The sequence below is a fragment of the Hyperolius riggenbachi genome, chromosome 10 (assembly GCF_040937935.1).
Source record: "Hyperolius riggenbachi isolate aHypRig1 chromosome 10, aHypRig1.pri, whole genome shotgun sequence".
NCBI lineage: Eukaryota > Metazoa > Chordata > Amphibia > Anura > Hyperoliidae > Hyperolius > Hyperolius riggenbachi.
Genome location: NC_090655.1, coordinates 228,075,427 through 228,098,406, shown reverse-complemented (window position 1 = coordinate 228,098,406; position 22,980 = coordinate 228,075,427). Strand labels below are relative to the sequence as shown.

Sequence of the window (22,980 nt, the reverse complement as noted above, 5' to 3'; positions counted from 1 at the left end):
TCCCCGTCGCTGAGCGTGGCCCCCCCCCCTCCCTGGGAATATTAGCAACAAGGCATTGCCACTAATCATATCGGGGCCGCACAGCTCCTCTTCCTGCAACATAGCCGAGCAATAGCTACACGAGCCTACCCATGCATGTGCAGTATGGCCCAGCTGTGGGCTCCGTGCTACTGAGCATGCAAAGGCAGGCTCACGTGGCTATTGCGTGGCCATGCTGCAGAAGGAGGAGCTGCGTGGCCCCGATGTGGAGGGGGGCTGTGCCCAGTGACAGGGGACATCGGACCATCTGAGGCTTCTCTCTCTTAAACATACTACCCTATTTTGAACCAGAACTTTGGCTTGGGATCGCTTTAAGTGTGAACCAAGCCCAACCAAACTTAGTGTTAGTGTGCGACATGCAACGCCTTCAGCAATCAGGTGATGGACACTGCATGTAGCCTCTGGCAGGCCTTCATGTACACGCATGAGTCCTGACCCACAGACCCCAATGCTGCAGATGCTCTGTGCTTCCATGGAGGGGATTTCTGCCGGCTGTGTGAATCCTCCTATAATCTATGGAAGACCACCATAATGAACGGTAATATCCTTTTGATGTTCCACCACACCTTTCTTAGACTTCTCTGTATATATAAGGATATGAACACTCAGGAAACAGGACTGCAGCAAATGTCTTTATTATTAATCATCTTCATGGAATTATATTTCTCTGCAACAATTTCACACATTTCTGTACATGGGGATAAACCCAACTTAAAATCATAGGCACTGACACTAGTTTATTTCAAGCCTACAGGCTCTTCATCAGGTCTTTAAAGGACACCTGAAGTGAGAAGGATATGGAGGCTGCCATATTCATTTCCTTTTAAACAATTATTATTTAGTATTTATATAGTGCCAACATGTTCCGCAGCGCTTTACAGAGTATATACAGTGATGTCACTAACTGTCCCTCAGGGGAGCTCACAATGTAATCCCTACCATAGTCATATGTCAGTTGTAGCAAAATGGAGAGGTAAAGCTCCAGCACTCAAGGATCACTAAAGCTGGATAGGTCTGTGTTGGAGTCTTGATCGTAAGGATGCTGATACCTTAGGAAAGCGCACTCAAGCCGTAAGCAAACATGTACATTTCAAGGACAAGGCTGGCACTGAGATTCAGGAGTTTGTTAGCATATAAATAATAAAACTTGCAGTCAGCGAGTTCAGGCGATGCAAATAGCGGCTAAGTGGGTGCCAGGTCTCGGTTCCTCCGCAGACGACCGCTTCGTGCCGCTGGCGCTTGTTCACTGCGAGGTGAAGAATGGAGGCGGATCCTCCGAGTGCTATCCCCTATGCTGCTAACAGTACAAGTTGCCTGGCAGTCCTGATGAACTCTTTAGCTACAGTAGTGTCCCCCGCCTCCATTCTTCACCTCGCAGTGAATCCCTTAACTCGCTGACTGTCGTGCTCCATTTTTATATGCTAATAAGCTCCTGAAACCCAGTGCCAGCCTTGTCCTCTCCTCTCCTTGAAATGTACATATGTCACTTGTAGTCTAGGGCCAATTTAGGGGAAGCCAACTAACCTACTGAATCTGTATGTTTGTGGGATGTAGGAGGAAACTGGAATGCCTGGGGGAAACCCACACAAACACAGGGAGGACATAGAAACTCCATGCAGATAGTGCCCTGGCTGGGATTTAAACCAGGGACCCAGTGCTGCAAGGCAAGAGCGCTATCCACTACACCACCATGCTGACCGCAGTACAAGTTGCCTGGCACTCCTGCTGAACTCTTTGGCTGCAGTAGTGTCTGAATCACACATAAAACAAACAGGCAGCTAATCCAGTCACACCTCAGTCAGGAACACCTGATATGCTGCATGCTTGCTCAGGGTCTGTGGCTAAAAAGATTAGAGGCAGAAGATCAGCAGGACAGCCAGGCAACTTATATCATTTAAAAGTAAATAAATATGGTTGCCTCCATACCCCTTTCAGTTCAGGTGTCCTTAAAGCTAATGGGAACCGCTACTGAAATAAAAAGCCAGATACTAACCTAAGGAGAGGGAAGGCTCTTGGTCCTAATAAGCCTCTCCTCTCCCTGTGCCCTCGGTGCAGCGCTGGCTCCCCCGTTTAAACCTTCCGCATGGGGGACTTTGGAAGTCTTCGGGAGCCGAGTCCTCCCGAAGACAGGCATCTCCATACTGCGCATGCGTGAGTGCACAAGAGAGGTGAGTGCGCAGTATGGAGCGGCCAGTCTTTGGAAGAACTCAGCTCCCGAAGTCACCTTCGTCTGGCGGAAGTAGCAGTATTTGATTAATTTGGTTAAATACTGCTCCCGGGGACAGCGCTGCACTGAGGGCATCGAGAGGAGAGGAGAGGAAAGGCTCATTAGGACCCACAGCCTTCCCTCTACTTACTCACAGAGGCACTCAGTGTGGTTTTGATGCTGATAAGCTGTATGCTCCTTTTTGATTGGCCTGATGAAGTGGGATTGAGCCCGTGAAACGCGTTGCCCATTTTTACTGTGGAGTATAAATAAATTGTCGTTTGACTGTTGATGCCACAGTCCTTCCTTTGTTTGCTTTGTCCGCATGGATGGGATAGGCCCACCACTGCCCCATCGGTTTTAAGCTCGTTTAAGTGACTTTTATTCTATTGGCGCCTCTGGAAAGCTTCTACATATTCCCTCTACTTAGGTAAGTATCTGCCTTTTTCTTTTCACCCCCGGTTCCCGTTCACTTTAAAATATCAGTGGACAGCAATCTCTAAAACATCTGAAAAGCACTTCACAAGTGGCTAAGTATAAATCAAACCAGGCGGATTAAACCACTTCAATCCTGAAGCTAAGTATCAACTACCATGGACAGGGAGACTCTATGAATCATTCACATTGAATAAACTATGTTTTACACTCTTACATGTAAGTCAGCTGAAGTAAGGTTTTATGGTAATCCATGCAAAAAGCAGGGTTGATCTGAGGCTGGAAGCACTTAGCAGAATTGCATGCGTTTTTCCTCAGTGCAGTCCTGGAAAACGCATGCCATTCTGCCTAGTGTGCGCCCAGACTCAAGGAACTGTCTGTCAGTGTGCTGTTCTGATTTGTAGCTCCATTATAATAAGGACAAACTCCTCAGTGTGAGAGCGTTTATGCTGGGAATACACGGTTCATTTTTGCCGCTCGACTCTGCAGTTGATTCTCTTATCTTCTGCTCGTTTTTCTTATCTTTTTCCATTCACTTCTATCAGCAATTGAGCAGCGAATCGATCAAACGGGAGATCGGACATATCGGAAATTATCTATGGAGCCATCTAAATGACTCAAAAACAAACCGTGTATTCCCAGCATTACTCTGCATTCCCTAATCTCTGAACAGGAAAACTAGCACTCACCAGTGTGAATTCTCTGGTGCTGAAGAAGATTTCCAGTTTGACTGAAACATTTCCCACACACTGCACATGAAAAGGGACGCTCACCAGTATGAATTCTCTGATGATTAAAAAGGTGACCTTTCTGAGTAAACCACTTCCCACACTCTGAACATGAAAAGGGACGCACACCAGTGTGAATTCTCAAGTGTCTGCAAAGGACTGTTTTGTCTCTGAAGCATTTTCCACACTCTGAACATGAAAATGGACGCTCGCCTGTGTGAATTCTCTGGTGTCTAAGGAGAACTGATTTCCGAGTAAACCACTTCCCACACTCTGAACAGGCAAAAGGACATTCGCCTGTGTGACTTGTCTGGTGTAAAACCAATGATTTATTTTTAAAGTTGTCCCATTCAGATGGTGCAAGAGTCTTCTCAATCATCTGTCTAGAAATGTGTGATTTGACCGATGGTTCCCCAAAAATGGGCAAATATTTTGATCTATCAGTATTCAGAGATCTTGGCTGGATATTTGAGGCACCAGGATGTGATCTGTCAGAAGATTCCTCAGGATTTGAGGGATCCGGTGAACTCTCCTCATGGTAAAGTCTGTGATGTGTATTTCCAGTAATGAGGTTTCCACCTGGAGAATATTGTGTGACACCATTATCTTCTGCAGTATAATCTGGAGGTGAATGGATTTTCTGGTGTCTTTGCAGAAGTCTCTTCCCGCTGAAACATTTCCCACACTCTGAACATGCAAAAGGGCGCTCACCTGTGTGAGTCCTCTGGTGGGTGATTAGCCTCGGTTTCCGAGTGAAACATTTACCACACTCCAAACATGGAAAAGGCCGCTCACCTGTGTGAACACTCCGATGGGTGAGAAGTCCTGATTTCCGAGTAAAACATTTCCCACACTCTGTACATGAAAAAGGACTCCCACCTGTGTGAATTCTCTGGTGTAAAGCAAGTGATTTCTTATCAAAATTGTCATATTTCATTAAAGGAAATGTCTTCTGAATTGGGTGTGTAAAAATATAAGATTTACCAAAACATTCCTCAGAATTAATTAACCTTTCAGTATCATGTCTCAAATTGGTAACCAGGTGTGATCTCTCAGAAGCTTCCTCAGGATTAGAGGGATCCGGTGATCTCTCCTCATGGTAAAGTATGTGATGTGTATTTCCAGCAATGGGGTTTCCTCCTGGAGAATATTGTGTGATGCCATTATCTTCTGCATTATCATTTGGAGGTGAGATAAGACGTCCCTCTGAGGTGCTCCCTGCATCCTCTCCATCTATTGGGGAAACAATACGTTTTAGAGGGTAAGCTATGCATGTTACCTGGTTATATTCTATTGTATTGTCGGTATCATTCAACAACATGCTGTTCTACTGAAAATTGAAAAATCAATAAAATGAAAAAAAAAGTCCAATCTGATCCCTTTGGCTGCAGTAGTGGCTACTAATTCAGTCGGATTTCAGTCAGAGTACCTGATTTGCACGCTTGTTGAGGGGCTGTAGCTAAAAGTATTAGAGACACAGGATCAGCAAGTGAGTCAGGCAACTGGTATTATTTTAAAAGGAAAAATCCATATTCTTCTCAGTTTAGGTTCCCCTTAAAGGCACGTAGACACGCCAGACTTTTTCAAACTATGGGTCAGCAGACCCACCCGCGGTCGTTCTGACGACAGTTGCATGTGAGTACAAGCTGTCGGATCAGTCAAAACCAGCCTTATCAGTCTGTCGACAGCTTCTACTCACGTGCAACTGTTGTCAGTATAACATCAGAACTATGATGTTATACTGAGGAATGGAGATGGACCTTTCATATGGTGTACAGTATCTCCTCCTCATTTGTTGGTACTATGATGTTACGCTGAGGAATGGAGATGGACCCTTTCATATGGTGTACAGTATCTCCTCCTCATTTGTTGGTACTGTGATGTTATACTGAGGAATGGAGATGGACCTTTCATATGGTGTACAGTACCTCCTCCTCATTTGTTGGTACTATGATGTTACGCTGAGGAATGGGCCTCTCATATGGTGTACAGTATCTCCTCCTCATGTGTTGGTACCATGATGTTATACTGAGGAATGGAGATGGACCTTTCATATGGTGTACAGTATATCCTCCTCATTTGTTGGTACTATGATGTTATACTGAGGAATGGAGATGGGCCTTTCATATGGTGTACAGTATCTCCTCCTCATTTGTTGGTACTGTGATGTTATACTGAGGAATGGAGATGGACCTTTCATATGGTGTACAGTACCTCCTCCTCATTTGTTGGCACTATGATGTTATACTGAGGAATGGAGATGGGCCTTTCATATGGTGTACAGTATGTCCTCCTCATTTGTTGGTACTATGATGTTATACTGAGGAATAGAGATGGACCTTTCATATGGTGTACAGTACCTCCTCCTCATTTGTTGGCACTATGATGTTATACTGAGGAATGGAGATGGACCTTTCATATGGTGTACAGTACCTCCTCCTCATTTGTTGGCACTATGATGTTATACTGAGGAATGGAGATGGGCCTTTCATATGGTGTACATAATCTCATTTGTTGTGAACATTACTAAGAAGACAGGAGTCTTTGAATGGTCCAAAAAGATTAATGTGACAGGGTAGATTAACTTTTCAATCTAGAAACTAACACTTTGCTCTTGTACCGTTTGTATAGTATTGGCTTGCTGGTTAGAAGGATTGCTAATTGTCCAATACTTTTAGCTGACTTGCACACCCACTTGTGGAACAAAAAATAAATAAAATAAAAAATAAAATGTATGGAGTGTTAATTACTCACCTGCACTAATATATAGGTGACATTCCTCCTGTTTAATTGTCCTCTTCATTCTACCCTCATTCATATACTGCTGATCATCCCTCACATACGACTCTTCATCTTCCTCTTTAATTGTCCTCATCATGTCGCTCTTCTCCATAGACTGCTGATAACCCCTCACATACGTCTCGTCTTCTTCCTCTTTAATTATGCTCAACAAGTCACTCTCCTCCATAGATTGCTGGTCACTCCTAACATACATCTCTTCTTCTTCCTCTTTAACTGATCTTATTATCTCACCCACCTCCAGATGCTTTTCTTTTTCCTCTTTAACATCACCATCACCTTCATTCTAAATCCAAAAAAATAATTTAAAAATGACGTTGTAAGACCAGGAGCACTAACAGACTTGGATACACTAAATAAAGTTATCCCACACATCATGAAATCTCTTTTGGACTATGACACCCTGGCCCATATCCTATTAACTTTTTCTCCTGAGTTTTCTACTAGGTGATATTTTCAAACTTGGCAATAAAATACTCCTTTAAATGACCAAAAAGCAAGAAAATACTTAAAATAATTTCAATAGTACTTTTTAAAGAGGAGCTGTCAGCCATACTATCTCAGAAAAAAAAAACACATATATAAGTAGATAAATACTTGCTCTACTTACATAACATATGTATTACTCTGTCCATGTTTTGAATTTAGTGATTTTTCTATAGTAAAAAAAAGAGAATCCTTCTGAGGGCCCTTTTCCACTAGCGCGTTTGCGCTAGCGGAATCGCAAAATCGCAAACCCCTAGCGATTTTACAATCGCTAGGGTTTGCTAAATAACATAGGAATCGCGGTAGGGTATTTCCACTACCACGATTCGTTTTTGCCTGAAACGCGATCGCGGCGCGGAGCGATATTTTCCACGATTTTGCTATGCAGTGCATAGCATAGCAAAATCGCGGCCGCAAACGTCGGGAAATTGCCGGTAATTTTTTACCTTTTGCGATTCAGCAGTCGCTAGCGTTCAGCGTGAACGCTAGAGACTGCTAGTGGAAAAGGGCCCTTAGGATTCTCCATTTTAACTGTGTCTATCTTGAAGCCAATCCTGATGTCATTTCCTCCCTTGTCTCCTCGATCTGATTGTTTATGCATTGACCGCCCTCCTCCCAGTCTTCAGACACTCCCACCCAGCTCTGCAATAGAAAGTGCAGTGTCTCAGCATGATAAATATTGTCCAGAAAGGAATAGAGGTGTGGGAGGGGAAAACAGGAGGGAAAGAGGCTTCAGCCAATAAGGCGGCATTAGTTGAGTCTGAGAGGAAGTAAAGAAGCAAAAAAAGACAACCCAGCATGCCCTGCAACTTCCTTTGTGCAGCGATGTACCAAATAGGAGTCAGGTAAACTGGGGAATGATCATTTATCAACAAGAAAAGTAATAGTGATCTTTAACTTTTGGATTGCCTGGTTAGCATCCTTATTACTTGTTTACCAGATAAAAATAAAGAATAGATTTTATGCCCGACAGTTACACTTTAATCTACTGTTTGGTACTTTTTCAATTGCAAAGTGCTTAAAAATTAGTCTAAATAGAAGATGAAAGATTATCTCCTAGGAGAAAACTCTTGCATATGGGCCCCTTTTGTTCCATTTACCTGATAATGGAGGGGGGTGGTGTGATCTTCCTGCGTGGAATCCCATCTTTTTCTGTCATCTGATAATATGAGAGGTGGTTGATTCTCCATCATGATGTCCTTGTAGAGTTCCCGGTGTCCGTCTAAATAGTGCAACTCCTGCAAGGAGAAATAGGAACATGCTGACACCTTATAGGAAAATGACACACACAATGATTCAGTCAGTGACAGACTCAAAGCACCACAGCTGCAGCCACTAGGACACGCTCTATAGGCAGTAGCAGTGTTAGAGAGACTTGCCTAAGGTCTCCTACTGAATAGGAGCAGCTTACTGAACAGGCAGAGCCAAGATTCAAACCCGGGTCGCCTGTGTCAGAGGCAGAGTATCCGAGAAACTTTTACTCACTGCATAATTGTGTTCCTTTCATATAGTTTATAGGGCATTCCTCAAGCTAAATACTTTTTTTGTTTTGTTTTAATACTCTAATTCCCTATAATCGAAACAAGCCTCGCCCACAGCTCCTTTTGTGCCTTGGCACTGTAGCAAGGGCTTATGGGAGCTCAGTCTGGGCAGGAGGAGGAGGTTACTAGCCATTGATTTCAGAGGCAGATGGGAGGAGGGAGGAGACTGAATTTACACACAGGCAAGCTGATGGCCTCTCCAGCCCTCAGCCTGTGACAATGTGACAAACAGAACATGGCTGCCCTCATTGTATCACAGGAAGCTGTTTGCAGCTAGATTTGCTGTGTAAACTTTATCTAAACTTTAGATAAGATATATAGACAAGTTACTTGTTATAGTTAGTTTTTCATCTCGGATCCGCTTTAACCATTACACCATCCAGCCGCCACCAGTGGCATAACTACAATTCATGGGGCCCCCCAGCAAAACTCTGATAGGGTACACCAATGTTCACACCCCTTATTTTTCCTCCCCTAGGTGACCTTGCGGCCTGGGGGCCCATCTTGCAAGGGTTACAAAATAAATGTGGCCATCATGAACTTCACACCCATAACAAGTCTAGCCACACAAATACCTGATCGGGAGGATGGTCACCTGTATTTGAGAAAGGGAAGGTTAGTAGTAGGGTCCCCCCACAGCTCTGCCCCTCCCCTAGTTACAAGAGGGCTCCTCCCCTCTAGTTACTCCCTAGGATACATTCACTATCTAGTAACATATTTTGCTGTTACTGGATAATTTCCCATAATTCCCAGCACCGCTCACCTCTCCTGTTAGTAATCCAATCATCTTTTGGATGATTTCTAAAATCTTTTTCTTGTTATTTCTCTTTTTGGTCAGAAAGTGAAGTGGAGGAACAGTGGTGGAGGATGGGCTACAGAGACGGCTCCACGGTGCAAGCAGATCATCATTTGTCTTCCTCACTACTTCATAATCCTGTAATAAGATACAGTAACAACAGTTATCACATAAATGCCCAGAATCCTCTCTACCTCCCTAGTCAAGTGTGTGTTTGCCTGTAGAGACTGTTGACACCATGTGACATGCCCATAACTGTTCAGGCAAGTGTCAGTTAGGCTCCTGTAGATGCCTGGCTACACTATAACTAACTGAGGTAAAACTCCTAACAGCCCTCCTCTTTCACTCACTTTGGTGTCTTCTAACATTAGATCTGTTCTTTGGAGGCACCGGAATGCATGGATTCCGAAGGCCTGCACCAGTGCCATCTGCTGGTGGAAGTAAGAAGAGGAGAGAGATATCTGCTTGTGCTTACAGACTACCCAGCAAGCTCATGGTGAACCAGAACTCATTGCAGTGTATAATGGGCTACTTGTTTGTAAAATCGATGTCACACTGACAGGCTTAGAGAGCTCGGGGTGCCACTATACTGCCTTACTAAAGAAGCCCTCTGTTATTTTTGAATACTACTAACCTTCAGGCTGGTATTAGACTATGGGCTTGATTCACAAAGCCATGCAAACTGTTTACCACGGGTGTGCTAAACAGTTAGCACGTGAAGTGCCGACTTTTGCGCGCGCAAAGTGCCACGATTCGCGCGATCGCGGACTTTTGCGCTAAATTTGCCAATTGCACGTGCAAAAGTCCGCGATCACGCGAATCGCGGCACTTTGCGCTAGGGCTTCTTTAGTAAGGCAGTATAGTGGCACCCCGAGCTCTCTAAGCCTTTCAGTGTGACATCGATATTACAAGCCCTGTGGCTCTCTGCTGCTTCTCTCCAAATACAATTCTGCTCTAAAATTCAACATTTTATTTTGTTTCTCTGCCAGATGTCAAATGTTGGCAGCTGGGCAAATCCAGTGGTCACAACCTGCTATATATTCCCCTCATACAGATGAGAGTCACGTGTCTTTCCCAGAATTCTCCTCATCTATTTATTCAGGTGTGTGTTTTATCATCAATGAGAACTGTGATGACATGTGACACTCCCAGAATCCTCCTCACCTCTCCAGTCAGCAGGTAGATGATCTCCAGGGTGAGTTTTAGTATCCTGTCTGTCATGTGACCCCAGTCCTCCTCCATCCTTAGTGAGGTGGTCGTTTCATCTATACAGCACGCTCTTCAATGTGGAAAAAAAAATTATAAATAGAAAATGAATATAGGGACTATGTTATAATCATACTAATATTATAAATGTAAAAGTTTGGGTGTTTGTTACTCAATTACGCAACAATGGTTGAACGGATGAAATTTGGCACACACATAGTACATTACCTGGAATAACATATAGGATACTTTTTATCCCAATAACCAAAAAGTGGGCGGAGACAAATACAAATTTCCCTGGGAAAATGTAAACTGCAGCCATTCTTACACTGTTAATGGCAGGGTTCTCAGACTTTGCACAGTTGGTCACTGGGTGACTGGGATTAATATTCAGAAAAGTGGGTGAAGCCTACAAAAGCCAATCAAAATTCACCTATTGCTTTTCAAGTGGGATATTTAATTGCTGCCATTCATGCACTGTTAATGGCACAAGCTTCAACCATGGTACAGTTGGTCATTGGGTGACTGGGGTTCAAATTCAGAAAAGGGGGTGGAGCCACAAACAGCCAATCAGATTTGTTGAATTTCAATGCAAATTATTGATGCCAAAGACCGCAAACCTCACAAATTTGGTCAATTAGGGTTAGAAAAAGTGGCCGCAGCCAACACCAGACAAATACATACCCGGGCAATGCCGAGCCATCAGCTAGTGGGGATATAAGCCCAACTGGTTGAGGAAATGGTCTACAATTGTGGAGTCCAGTATGTAGCAATGGTGTGTCTTATGCATCAGTAGAACCATAAGAATTAGCATGCCATCCAGGACTTTTTCTGACAAATTTGTAGATCGAGATGTTTCTGCATTTCCCATCTGTCTGCTGTGTCTGTAGAACTACAAGTTTCATCATGTTCTGCTGGTCGATCTCACTTCAAGTCTCTGCATGCCCTAGTGAGGTCTCTCTTCTCTGTTTGATCTACAGAACCACCCCTCCCATTGTTCTTTCTGCTTTACTGGTCCTTTGTATATTAAGAAACCCATGTAACAGTATGCTCCACTGTTATCTATGAACTCTTTAGAACTACAAGGTCCAGAATGCACTTTTGGAATCTTTTTTAAAATCTGTAAAACTATTAGCCTGTTGTACTGGTGTATCTCTCGAAAATTACCAGTCTCACCATATCCTCTATTGGTGCATATGTCACTATGTTCTCTCTCTCAGATGCGTGGGACAACGAATCTCAGTATGTCTCGCATTCCTCTTGTTTCTACAGATACGGAGCCCAGAAAACGCGATAAGCAGCAAACATCTAAGTACCTGTTCCTCTGTTGCCAGACTGATAGTCTACTCTCAATCAGGAACTTCCTGCCTGCATCCTCCACCACTTCCTGTCTGTGAGAGTGCCATCTTTTGGAAAACATGAGAATTGAATACTATAGAATACTATAGAATTTTTTTTACACTATGAAAGAATATTGCAGTTAGTATATTTACCACTAGATAGAGCTCTCACACACAAATGAACACAAATAAAGTCGGGAAGTGAAGCTGCAGACGGGAAACGTTGCTGGAGGTGGTAGCAGAAGACGAAAGGGGTAATTGTATGATTCGTTTTCTACTACTACTAATGCTAATTATTATTATTATTATTATTTCATAGTTCCCAACTGTACCTCTTTTGGAGGGACAGTCCTTCTTTGGGAGCCCTGTCCCTCGTTCTTCCTCATTTGTCCCTCTTTCAGGACTTTGTCCCTCTTTCTATGTAAATATATATATTTCTCTACTAAAAAAATGTGTTTGATTGACTCTAAACTTTATTCCCATTGATATATTACTAATTTTAAAATGTTAATATGAAAGAAAGTGAACCAGCATAGAAAGGGCCGATGTGGTTTGAATTATAAAACAACATATTTTTCTTATGAAAACTTTATGGTATGTGTGACTAGGGGTGTGACGGGGGCGTGATCAGGTGTGTGGCTTAAGTGTCCCTCATTCTCATCTCAAAAAGTTGGTATGTATGTTATTATTATTATTTGAGCACAGCAGGGAATACTTTGTTACTGAGGAGGAAAAGTGCATTTGTCACTATCTGTAAACATCCCTTTTGAAGCACTTTACATATAATTGACTTACACACGCCTGATTTATTCAAATGACGGGTCGTCAGACCCACTCGCGGGACGGCCGTTCTAGCAACAGTTTTCCTATGTGTACAGTCTGTCGGCAGGCTGATAAGGCTAGTTTTGACAGATCCGCTTTATCAGCCTGCCGACAGACTGTACACACAGGGAAACTGTCGCTAGAACAGGCCGCCCCGTGGGCGGGTCTAACGACCTGTTGTTTACTGGAATCCGGCGTGTATATGTGCCTTTAGAATACAGACATTGGTTTTAAACAATGCCAATTGCCTGGCAGTCCTGCTGATCTTTTTGGTCAGTAAGGTCTAAACCAGACACCTGAAACAAGCATGCAGCTAATCTTGTTGGCATCTATGGCTTAAATTAATTAGCAGAACAGCCAGGCATTGTACAAAATAAATAAACATGTCAGTCTCCATAACCCTCTCACCTCGGGTTCCCTTTAATGATGCAGAATTGGGGTGGAGAGGGGGGGGGGGATCTCTGGGTTAACTACTTACCTGATCAGCCATAATTCATTAAATCAGGGAAGCACTCTGCCTCCTCCCCTCATCCCCCTTGGAAAAGCTTCTGTGGTGTTTTTTTCCCGCCCCAAACTTCTGCCAAGGCGCTAGCTGTGGCAGGTGGAGGTTTTCGAAGTGCCGAGGCCGACCACAGAAACATGGCTGTGACTGCATTGCCAAGAGGGGGCAGAGCATCACCTTACTGCCGATCAGGTAATTTATTGTGAGAACTCCCCTGAGCCTAAAATGACAGGTTCTGTCTTTTACGCTGGAGGTATAAATGTATGAGCCATGTTGCCTGGCAGGGACGGGACTTGATCCCTCAGATGACATTGAAGGCCTGAGGATGTACCTACTCTAGCCTGTAGATTATTGACTTAGGACCAGTGCACACCAAGAGCGCTTTCTAAAAACGCTATTGCTTTGAAAAGAGCTTGGCTAATGTGTTTGAATGGGATGGAGCACACCAGAGCAATGTGATTTTCTCCCAAACACAAACGCGGGTCCTGCGGCATTTCTGCTGATTTCAAAGGCGATTCAGCCTCAATGTTAAGTATAGGAAAGTGGAAAATCGTTTTGAAAAGCGCTAAATCAGAGCGATTTTCCAAGCGTTTTTGTTACAGCTCTACTGTAACAAAAAATAAGAAACGCTACACCAAAACTCTATCTAGGCATGATTAGAAAATCACTAGGCACATGCCTAGAATCGCCTAGAAAAATCACTTAAAGTGGACCCAAATTAAAAATACAAGATTTCAGAAATAAAATCTATTTTCTAAATTATAATAATAAATAGCAGCCTTTTTTCAGCTGCATGATGACAAATATAAAATATTTTACATTTTATTAGAGGAACCCCTCCCTTCCTTCAAATTGCCGGGATTTTTCCAGCAAACTGGTGGAGTAGATGGTGTCCGGCAATGGAGGAATTGCTAATGGCTGCCCCCAGTATAACCCTAGTTATGAAAAGAGAAGGGTGAAAAGCATGCACTGAAATGCTCATAGGTTTGAAGGAGTGTTTATTTATCTTTGTATGTGTCAGAGTGGTGCAAAAAAATATTTTTAATTAAAAAAATGTTTGGTTTGGGTCCACTTTAAAAAAGCACTGAGCATTTGCGATTACGCTAGCGCTTTTTGGTGTGCACTGGCCCCTATTCTGTCGGTATGCAGAGGGAGGACGTCTAAAGGAGCGGCACCCAAGTGATGTCATGTAATGCCCAGGGTGGGTGGGGAGACCCAAGTGACGGTCTGATTGTTGGCAAATGCATCAGAGGGCATCGGGGGGGCTGCTGTATCTTGGCAGAGGCCATCATATTTGGCCGAGTTTCAAGTAGCTTGTGTACACAGCTTTACCCACCAAAGCTTACAGGGCAGCAAGACTGTTCATCCATAATATTCTCAATTTATTATCTCTACAGAGAGTAGCATCCTGTGCAGATTGTATGACTACATCCCTAAGGATGGAGAAAGATTGGTGTCACATGACCAAGACGATATTCAACCTCACCCTGGAGATCATCTACCTGCTTACTGGAAAGGTTAGGAAAATTCTGGAGGTCACATAATCTCACTGTTATCTTTGTTGGTAAACACACATGACTGGAGAGGTGAGGAGGATTTTGTAAGGTCACATAACATCATTCTTATTCCTATTAAAGGAAAACTGCAGTGAGAGGAATACAGAGCCTGCTACTGTATCTTCATTCCCTTATAAACAATGCCAGTTGCGTGGCAGTCATGCTGAGCTTTTGGCTTTAGCTGTGTTTGAGTCACACACCTGCAACAAGCAGGCAGCCAGTGGAGTCAGAGCAAAGTCACAGCATCTGACCTGCATGCTCATTCTGCGCCAGTGACTTATTACGTATTAGAAACAGCATCAGCAGAGGAGTCAGGCAATTGGCATTGTTTATAAGGGAATGAAGATGGCAGCCTCCATATTCCCCTCACTTCTAGTTAAGCATGCACTTATCTAGAGAGGTATGACGGGTTATGAGAAAGTCATGAGTCATGTGACATTATTGTTGGTTTTTGCATACAGAGCATTCCTGTGGAGAAGTCTGGTGATCATGTGACTATCACGGTGCCCCCACCTCACTCCCTGACATCTGCGAGACACAACAAGCAGAAGATCCTGGAAGTCACCCGGAAGATGATTGAGCTGCTGACAGGAGAGGTAAGTAGTACTGGAAATTAAGGGAAATTAGTCAGTTAGAGCAAGAGAAATGGATGGACAGTGTTGTCACTGTCAATTTCTCTTGCTGACTGGATAGTGTAATGGTTAAGGGCTCTGCCTCTGACACAGGCGACCTGGGTTCGAATCTAGGCTCTGCCTGTTCAGTAAGCCAGCACCTATTCAGTAGGAGACTTTGGGCAAGTCTTTATAGGCGCTCTATAGGACGCGCCTATAGAGCGCGTCCTAGTGGCTGCAGCTCTGGCATTTTCAGTCCACCAGGAGAAAAGCGTGATATAAATGTTCTGTGTTTGTTTGTATTTCTCCATGCAGGAGTGGCAGTATTTAGAGGGACACAAGGATCTCTACAAGGACACCATGATGGAGAATCAGCCGCCCCTCACATCACCAGGTAAGAAAACACTTTGATTATCTGTAAAGGAGAGAGCTGTACAGAGGGTACACCTACATCCCCTTATCATCTAATAATAACATAGAAACTATGTATTTATTGTGTATTTCCCACAGATGAATCCAGTATCAGAAACCCACCAGGGAGATGTACAGGTCCTCTTTATTCCCAGGATTGGGCACAGGAAGCTTCCACTATCTGCCACCATAATAAGGTAGATGGAACTGAGAGACTCATGAGTTTGAGTCAGAAATCAAATGAGGTTGAGTCAGAAAAAGTCATTAGTGTGGTAAGGAATGATTTAAGTCAGATTTCACTGACACAGCAGCCTATTGGGCCAATCAAAATCCGGGGATCACATCCTTTAGGGTAATTGGACCCGAAGGGGCAAAGGGCGGGACAAGTGGGGTGCTAGTTATTGGCACATAGTGGGCATAAAGTTACTAGCGCTTGCTATGCTGCACTACAGCAGCATAGCATGCGCTCCCATCACTCAGGTTAATTATGCGTGCTACGCAGCTATTAGCATGTGTAGCGTGCAGACTCCTGAAATTAAGGCATGGTGATAAAATAGCGCGAGTAACCTCCAATTACTCGGAGGTTACTCGCGCTATTTCTATTAGTGAATCAACCTATTTACCCTTTATATTCAGAAAGTAAATGCATCCTCCTATTCGGGTATCAAAAGCAAAGTATTTATATTTTTATAACATTTATTACAACTTTTTGGGACCAGTGAAGTGACAGTGAAGAATGAAGGAGGGGAGAGAGAGCCCAGGGAGGTGGGAGATCTCATTCATCTTCACTGATGTATTTAGTTTACAATTACATGGCTCCGCTGTTACGCCGATAATAGCATGTGGCCTTCCTTATTCATATATTAATTTTCTAGCAACCCAATCTTTTGGAATGCTTTCTTGTGGCTATATTTTAATGGTATTATTTGCTGTCAATTATTGGCTTTAGGATGAGGAACTAAAATTGGAGCTCAAAAAGCAAGAGCTATGTGTGAGGAGTGATCAGCAGACTATGGAGGAGGGCGACATGATGAGGATAAAAAAAAAGGAAGAAGAGACTTATGTGAGGAACGATGAGCAATCTGCGGAGGAGGATGACATGGTGAGGATAATTAAAGAGGAAGAAGAGACGTATGTGAGGGATGATGAGCAGTCTACGGAGGAGGATGACATGAGGAGGAAAATAACAGAGGAATCAGACACTTGTATGAGGCGTGATCAGCAGTTTACAGAGAAGAGTTGCATAATGGAAACTACTAGAGAGGAAGAAGAAGAGACATATGTGAGGGCTGATCTGCAGTCTCCAGAGAAGGGTGTTAAGATCCGGATGAAGAAGAAGGAATTTATTACAGAGATCAGCACAGGTCAGTATTTGCAGTTTTACTGTCTTTTTAAAAACTTCAGTGTTCAAATTAGTTCACAGGAGGTAAACAAGCTCTACCAGCCTGTAGTAAGCTGATAATTCTCTCAATACCTTATGGTGCATTATAGAACAGTGATTATTAACATACAAGCTGGTGGCATGCTATATAGCGCAGTGCAGGAATGGGCACATCATCTCTATGCACACCATCCAATCAGCGCCGCAGCCAATCACAGCAGAGAAGAAGGGTGCATGTGCGGGGTAGACAGGTTTAGCACCATGGCCAATAAGAGCAGGGCAGGAGGGGGCTTGTGTTGGGTGGACAGACACAGCTCCACAATCAATGAGAGCAGAGCTGGGCAGTGTGAGCCCCCTCCCTGGACATGTTCCTATGGTGTCCTCTCCTTGGATATTTTCCTGTAGTGTCACTTCCCTGGACATGTTCCTGTGGTATCCCCTTCTTGGACATGTTCTTACTGTGTCCTCTCTCTGGATATATTCCTATAGTGTCCCCTCCTTAGACATGTTCCTGTAGGGTAAACTCCCTGGATATATTCCTGTAGGGTCTCATCTGTGGATATGTTCATGTAGTATGCCTTCCCTGGACATATTCCTGTCGTGTCCCCTCCCTGGTTCCTGTAAGTTGCACTCCTTAGTCTTGTTCCTACGGAGTATCCTTCCTGCACATATTCTTGTAGGGTCACTTACCTAGACAAATTCCTGTAGATTCCTTCTCTGGACATGTTCCTGTAGGATCATCTCTCTCTGGACATGTTACTGTAGGGTCATCTTTCTCTGGACATGTTCCTGTAGGATGACCTCCCTGGACATGTTCCAGTAGGGTCATCTCTCTCTGGACATGTTCCAGTAGGGTCATCTCTCTCTGGACATGTTACTGTAGGATGACCTCCCTGGACATATTCCTGTAGGGTCATCTCTCTGGACATGTTCCTGTAGTGTTATCTCTCTCTGGACATGTTCCTGTAGGATCATCTCTCTCTGGACATATTCCTGTAGGATGACCTCCCTGGACATGTTCCAGTAGGGTCATCTCTCTCTGGACATGTTCCTGTGGACCTGAAGGTTTTTAGGAGGATGAGTATCACCAAGGTCTCCTGTCTTTATGTAAAAAAAAATGAATGTCAGGCTGATAACTGATATTTTCCTCTGACTGCTCTAACAAGAAGTGATGATGTTTCTGTCTTTGCAGCACAGAATATTGGAAACAGGAACCCTTCAGAAACTTGTTCCTCATTCTCTTCGAACTGTCCAATTAATAGTGACGATCTCACAAACAATGATGACATTTCTCAAATTGACATTGCCCATCCAGGAGTTCACCTTACAGGTGGCTGCTCCCCTCCCCCTGCCAAACCCCAACAGAAGACAAGCCTTTCCTGTTTGGAGTGTGGGAAATGTTTTGGCCTTGAAGCAAACCTTGAAAAGCATACAAAAATTCACACGGGGGAGAAGCTATATTCATGTTCTGAGTGTGGGAAATGGTTTAATTTTAAATCTGATCTCCTGAGTCATCAAGTAACTCACACAGGAGTGAAGCCATATTTATGCTCTGAGTGTGGGAAAAGCTTTCCTCATAAATCTGGTCTTATAAGACATCAGCGAACTCACACCGGTGTAAAGCCATATGTATGTCCTGAGTGTGGGAAATGTTTTGCCTTTATAGGTAATCTACAGGTACATAAAAGATCTCACACAGGTGTGAAGCCGTTTGTATGTCCAGAGTGTGGGAAATGTTTTGCCTTTGTAGGTAATCTAAAGGCACATCAGCTATCTCACACTGGTCTGAAGCCATACTCATGTCCTGAGTGTGAGAAATGCTTTTCATCTAAAAATAATCTTAAGGTACATCAGCGATCTCATACGGGGGAGAAGCCATTCCCTTGTCCTGAGTGTGGGAAATGCTTTTCCTGTATGAGATATCTTCTGGCACACCAGAAATGTCACAGAGGGGAGAAGCCTAAATTAAAGCCTCAATTATGCCAGGAGTGTGGAAAATGTTTTTCAAAAAAATCCAGTCTTCTGAGACATAAGCGAACTCACATACTGGGGAAGCCACTCTGCACTGCTGAGTGAGGGAAATGTTTCCAATACATTTCAGACCTGAGCATCAGCACAAAGGTAAAATATATATGTGCTCTGAGTATATGTCCGTGTCATGAATGAGGGGAATCCTTCAAACATAAGACAAACCTCACTACAAAAACATACGGGTAGCGATGGTCATGTCTAGGAGAACTCATGGAGAAGCATGTAAATTATTTGTGTGATAACTTCCTGCTTTAGCACAAGATCATGGCTAGCAAATCAGAGCCTTACATATCTATCACCTGACTAAACTGATCACATGCTTCTCCATGAGTTCTACACAAGGCTATTACTACATACGGCAAAGAAGCCATTGCCACTACTTTAAAGAGACTCTGTAACAAAATTTTGAGCCTTATTTATTCTATCATATACGTTCCTATGCCTGTTCTAATGTGGTCTGTCTTACTGCAGCCTTTCCTAGTTGCACTGTCTCTGTAATAAATCTTATCTTCTTTCCTCTGTCATCCCTGTCGGGCTTAGGCTGGAGTGTGTGGAATGTACAGCACTGCTTGTCATTGGCAGAAGTTATACACACCCTCTCCAAGCTCTGCATGAGTCACACAGTAAGCTGTTCTCAGCCTATCTCACTCTGGTTAGAAGCCATGTTTTTTGTTTGTAAACACTGCATAAAAATGGCAATTACAAGCCAGGATTGCAGCAGGGAGTGTCAAAAACAGCAAAGAGGGGCCCAGGAGAACATAAGGAATAGAATGTATGCTTTTTATTGTAAGAATTTTAAAGTACAGATTATCTTTAACAGAAACAACTACTTACTTGGGATTAGTCATACCCTCAAATTAGAGCTGGCCCAACCACAGGGCATATTTTGGCAGGTGCCAACATTATTATCTTACCTAGGGCCCATCTCATGTTAATCCTTCTCTACCTTAAATAGAGTATGATACATCATTTCCGGTGAGCTGTTCTGGGCTATGTGACTCTAGATTGAGCTATCATTGAGTAATCTGGATAGATAACAGCATTATATGCCCTCCCATATAACAAATGCATACATTCCTCCATCCTATGTAACAAATGCTGCCCCCACCAATACTGGCAGTGCACTCATACACAGGGTAGGCTTTTCCCCAAGTTGCCTCCTGCTGCCTCCGGGTATTCCTCTCCTCTTCAGCTCCCGATCTGCCCTCTCCAGCCATGTGACCATAGCAGAGTCCTAACGCTCACTGGTCTTGTCTCAATCTCTGCATGTCTAAAGAATACCTGAGTTGTACTTAAAAAGTGTGTTTTTACTTACCTGGGGCTTCTTCCAACCCCTGTGATCATGTATATCCCTTGCTGTCCTTCCAGTCCCCTTCCTGAATCCGTTCTGTGGCCCTGTAAAGTCCGCAGCGTACCAAGTCACACACTGCTGTAGAAAAATCTACAACCAAGTTGGTCGTAGATTTTGCAAGGGGGGATTTGGGGGGTAAGGGACCCCCGTTCAGCCACGGGATAGCGGAGTTTTAGCAGGGGCACGCATGCCCCTGCTATATATAAGCTCTGAAGTGAGATTTATTCTCGCTTCAGAGTCTCTTTAACCCCCTTGGCGGTATGAAAAATACCGCCGGGGGAAGCGCAACAGTTTTTTTTAAATTTTTTTTTTTTTTATCATGTAGCGAGCCGAGGGCTCGCTACATGATAGCCGCTGCTCAGCGGCATCCCCCCAGCCCCGCCGATCGCCTCCGGCGATAGGCGATCAGGAAATCCCGTTCAAAGAACGGGATTTCCTGGAGGGCTTCCCCCGTTGCCATGGCGACGGGGCGGGATGACGTCACCGACGTCAGCGACGTCGGGACGTCATTGGGAGACCCGATCCACCCCTCGGCGCTGCCTGGCACTGATTGGCCAGGCAGCGCTCGGGGTCTGGGGGGGGGCCGCGCGCCGCACCGGATAGCGGCGATCGGGCGCGCGGCGGCGGCGATCGGGGTGCTGGCGCAGCTAGCAAAGTGCTAGCTGCGTCCAGCAAAAAAAAAATTAAGTCAATCGGCCCAGCAGGGCCTGAGCGGCACCCTCCGGCGGCTTACCCCGTGTCACACACGGGGTTACCGCTAAGGAGGTTAACAGCCCGCACAGCTAATAGAGGAGGGGAACCGGGAAGACAGCGAAGAGCCTATGGGGGATGGAAGAGGCCTCAGGTAAGTAAAAGAACACACTTTAAGTACGACTTTGGTATCCTTTAAGACACCTAGGGCTTGATTCACAAAAGCTTAAAAGCTTTGCCCGTGCAAACTACTTAGCACCCTAGTTAGCACGTGCAAACTACTTAGCACCCTAGTTAGCACGTGCAAACTACTTAGCTATCCTAGTTTGCATGTGCAGAGCCTTAAAATCAATGCGCTTCAGTGTAAAGGCTTTGTATGTGCTAACTCGAGTGTTAAGGCTTTGCATGTGCAAACTTGGGTGCTAAGTAGTTTGCACGTGCAAAGTGGCTTTTCACTGCCGTGCTAACACTTAGTACACTTTAGTGAATCGAGCCCCTAAAGTGAGAGGGGTATGGAGGCTTTTAAACAATACCAGTTGCCTGGCAGTCCTGTTGACCTTTCGTGCCTCAGTAGTGTCTGGGTCACACACCTAAAACAAGCATGTGGATAATCAAGTCAGACTTCAGTCACAACACCTGATCTGCATGCTTGTTCAGGGCCTAGGGGTAAAATATTAGAGGCAGAGGATCATCAGGACAGCCAGACAAGGAAATAAATATTGCAGCCTCCATATCCCTCTCACTTCAGGTATCCTTTAACTCTTTACTTCCTCCAAATTCTTTCTGTTTTCAAACAAAACCCCATTCCATGTATGAAATGTCCTTCAGATGTCAGACTTATACAGCAAGTCTCTTCTGTTTTCTTATTTGGAATAACCTGGAGGGCATGTAATATACTCTGGGGCAATGTATTCCACCATTCTGTGGGGTCACGGAATGCCAAAACCAGTCGGGATTGGAGACTGGGCATATCATACATTTATTGTGTGCACTTGATGTGCTTTGTCACCAATCTTCCAGGGGGAGGCGCGCTCAGCGACGGGGGACAAAGGAGTAGCGAGGGAAGCGAGGGAAGCCTCAATATAGGCTTCCCTCTCTCCACGGTAAGTCCTAACTAGTATCTGATTTTGTACCCAAGCTTCGGCTCGGGTACACTTTAACATAGTTTTAATTTTTTTTTGTATGTTGTTGAACTGAAAAAAAACTAAGGAAGGATTTTTTGCACTACTGCGTTAAAATTAGGATGGTTCTTTTAGTTCTTCATTTGTGTAACTGTTAGAAACTTTAATAGGAAGAAGCAGCTGGCACCGGCATCCATGTTTATAGCTCTAAGTTTGCTTTATTCAGATCTCTCACATAAATACACAACGTTTCGGAGCGACTGCTGGTACCAATCTGTCACTGACTTCATAAAGATCCAGTGACAGTCACTCCGAAACGTTGTGTATCTAATTATGTGACAGATCTGAATAAAGCAAACTGAGGGCTGATTCACACTGCAAGAGCTTTTTAAGCGCTAGTGATTTGAAAAGCTCTTGCTAATGCAATGCTATGGGGGATTTTAACAAAATCACATCACTCCAGCGAGAACACACGCATAGGATTACATTAGCAAGAGCTTTTAAAATCACAAAGCGCTAGAAAAGCTCTTGTAATGTGCACCAGCCCTTAGCTATAAATACACGGATGGTACCCAGGTGCCAGCTGCTTCTTCCTATTGCGTGTGGATTGGGGATCCATTAGTAATGCCAGGCACATCGCCATTCATTTGATGAGGTGCATCTCTACAAGAACTGGCCTGCTGTTAGAAACTTAAAGAATGTTCATGCAACACACATGCATGTTTCTTATTAATAAATACATTTGAAAGCAATTCTTGCCTTTAGTTTTCATCTTTGCATTAGATTAATGGCTATTTGTTTTGGTAAATTCACAATGCAGTAACATTTAGAAACATGACAGAAAATGACATCATGTATAAATCAATATGATAGTATGATGTCATTTTCTGTCAGTGCATGTTTGTAAATGTTACTGCACATTATGAAT

The 22,980-nt window shown here is 43.9% G+C and overlaps 2 protein-coding genes across 2 annotated transcripts; one reads left to right on the top strand and one right to left on the bottom strand.

The window, feature by feature from the left end:
- Positions 1–658: 658 nt before the first annotated feature.
- Positions 659–11,589, bottom strand: LOC137534701 (oocyte zinc finger protein XlCOF7.1-like). The gene is made up of 6 exons (XM_068256315.1): positions 11,553–11,589; positions 10,195–10,309; positions 8,998–9,168; positions 7,794–7,931; positions 6,163–6,493; positions 659–4,641 (listed from the first exon to the last, which is right to left on the bottom strand). Exons 2-6 carry the CDS (start codon positions 10,270–10,272, stop codon positions 3,359–3,361), a joined length of 2,001 nt encoding a protein of 666 aa, XP_068112416.1. The 5' UTR covers positions 10,273–10,309; positions 11,553–11,589; the 3' UTR covers positions 659–3,358.
- Positions 11,590–11,749: 160 nt separating this feature from the next.
- LOC137534702 (zinc finger protein ZFP2-like) lies at positions 11,750–20,526 on the top strand. The gene is made up of 7 exons (XM_068256316.1): positions 11,750–11,830; positions 14,298–14,417; positions 14,918–15,052; positions 15,383–15,461; positions 15,578–15,675; positions 16,428–16,842; positions 18,052–20,526. Exons 2-7 carry the CDS (start codon positions 14,322–14,324, stop codon positions 18,933–18,935), a joined length of 1,707 nt encoding a protein of 568 aa, XP_068112417.1. The 5' UTR covers positions 11,750–11,830; positions 14,298–14,321; the 3' UTR covers positions 18,936–20,526.
- The last annotated feature ends 2,454 nt before the right edge of the window (positions 20,527–22,980 follow it).

Excerpts from the sequence above, each read along its gene's own strand:
- LOC137534702 (XM_068256316.1), top strand. The coding sequence starts at position 14,322 with ATGACTACATCCCTAAGGATGGAGAAAGATTGGTGTCACATGACCAAG. Across the intron at positions 15,676-16,427 it reads CTATCTGCCACCATAATAAG|GATGAGGAACTAAAATTGGA; the intron begins GTAGATGGAACT and ends TATTGGCTTTAG. Across the intron at positions 16,843-18,051 it reads TATTACAGAGATCAGCACAG|CACAGAATATTGGAAACAGG; the intron begins GTCAGTATTTGC and ends CTGTCTTTGCAG.
- LOC137534701 (XM_068256315.1), bottom strand. The coding sequence starts at position 10,272 with ATGGAGGAGGACTGGGGTCACATGACAGACAGGATACTAAAACTCACC. Across the intron at positions 7,932-8,997 it reads TTGGATTACTAACAGGAGAG|GAGTTGCACTATTTAGACGG; the intron begins GTGAGCGGTGCT and ends TTCTCCTTGCAG. Across the intron at positions 6,494-7,793 it reads CCACCCCCCTCCATTATCAG|AATGAAGGTGATGGTGATGT; the intron begins GTAAATGGAACA and ends TTTTGGATTTAG.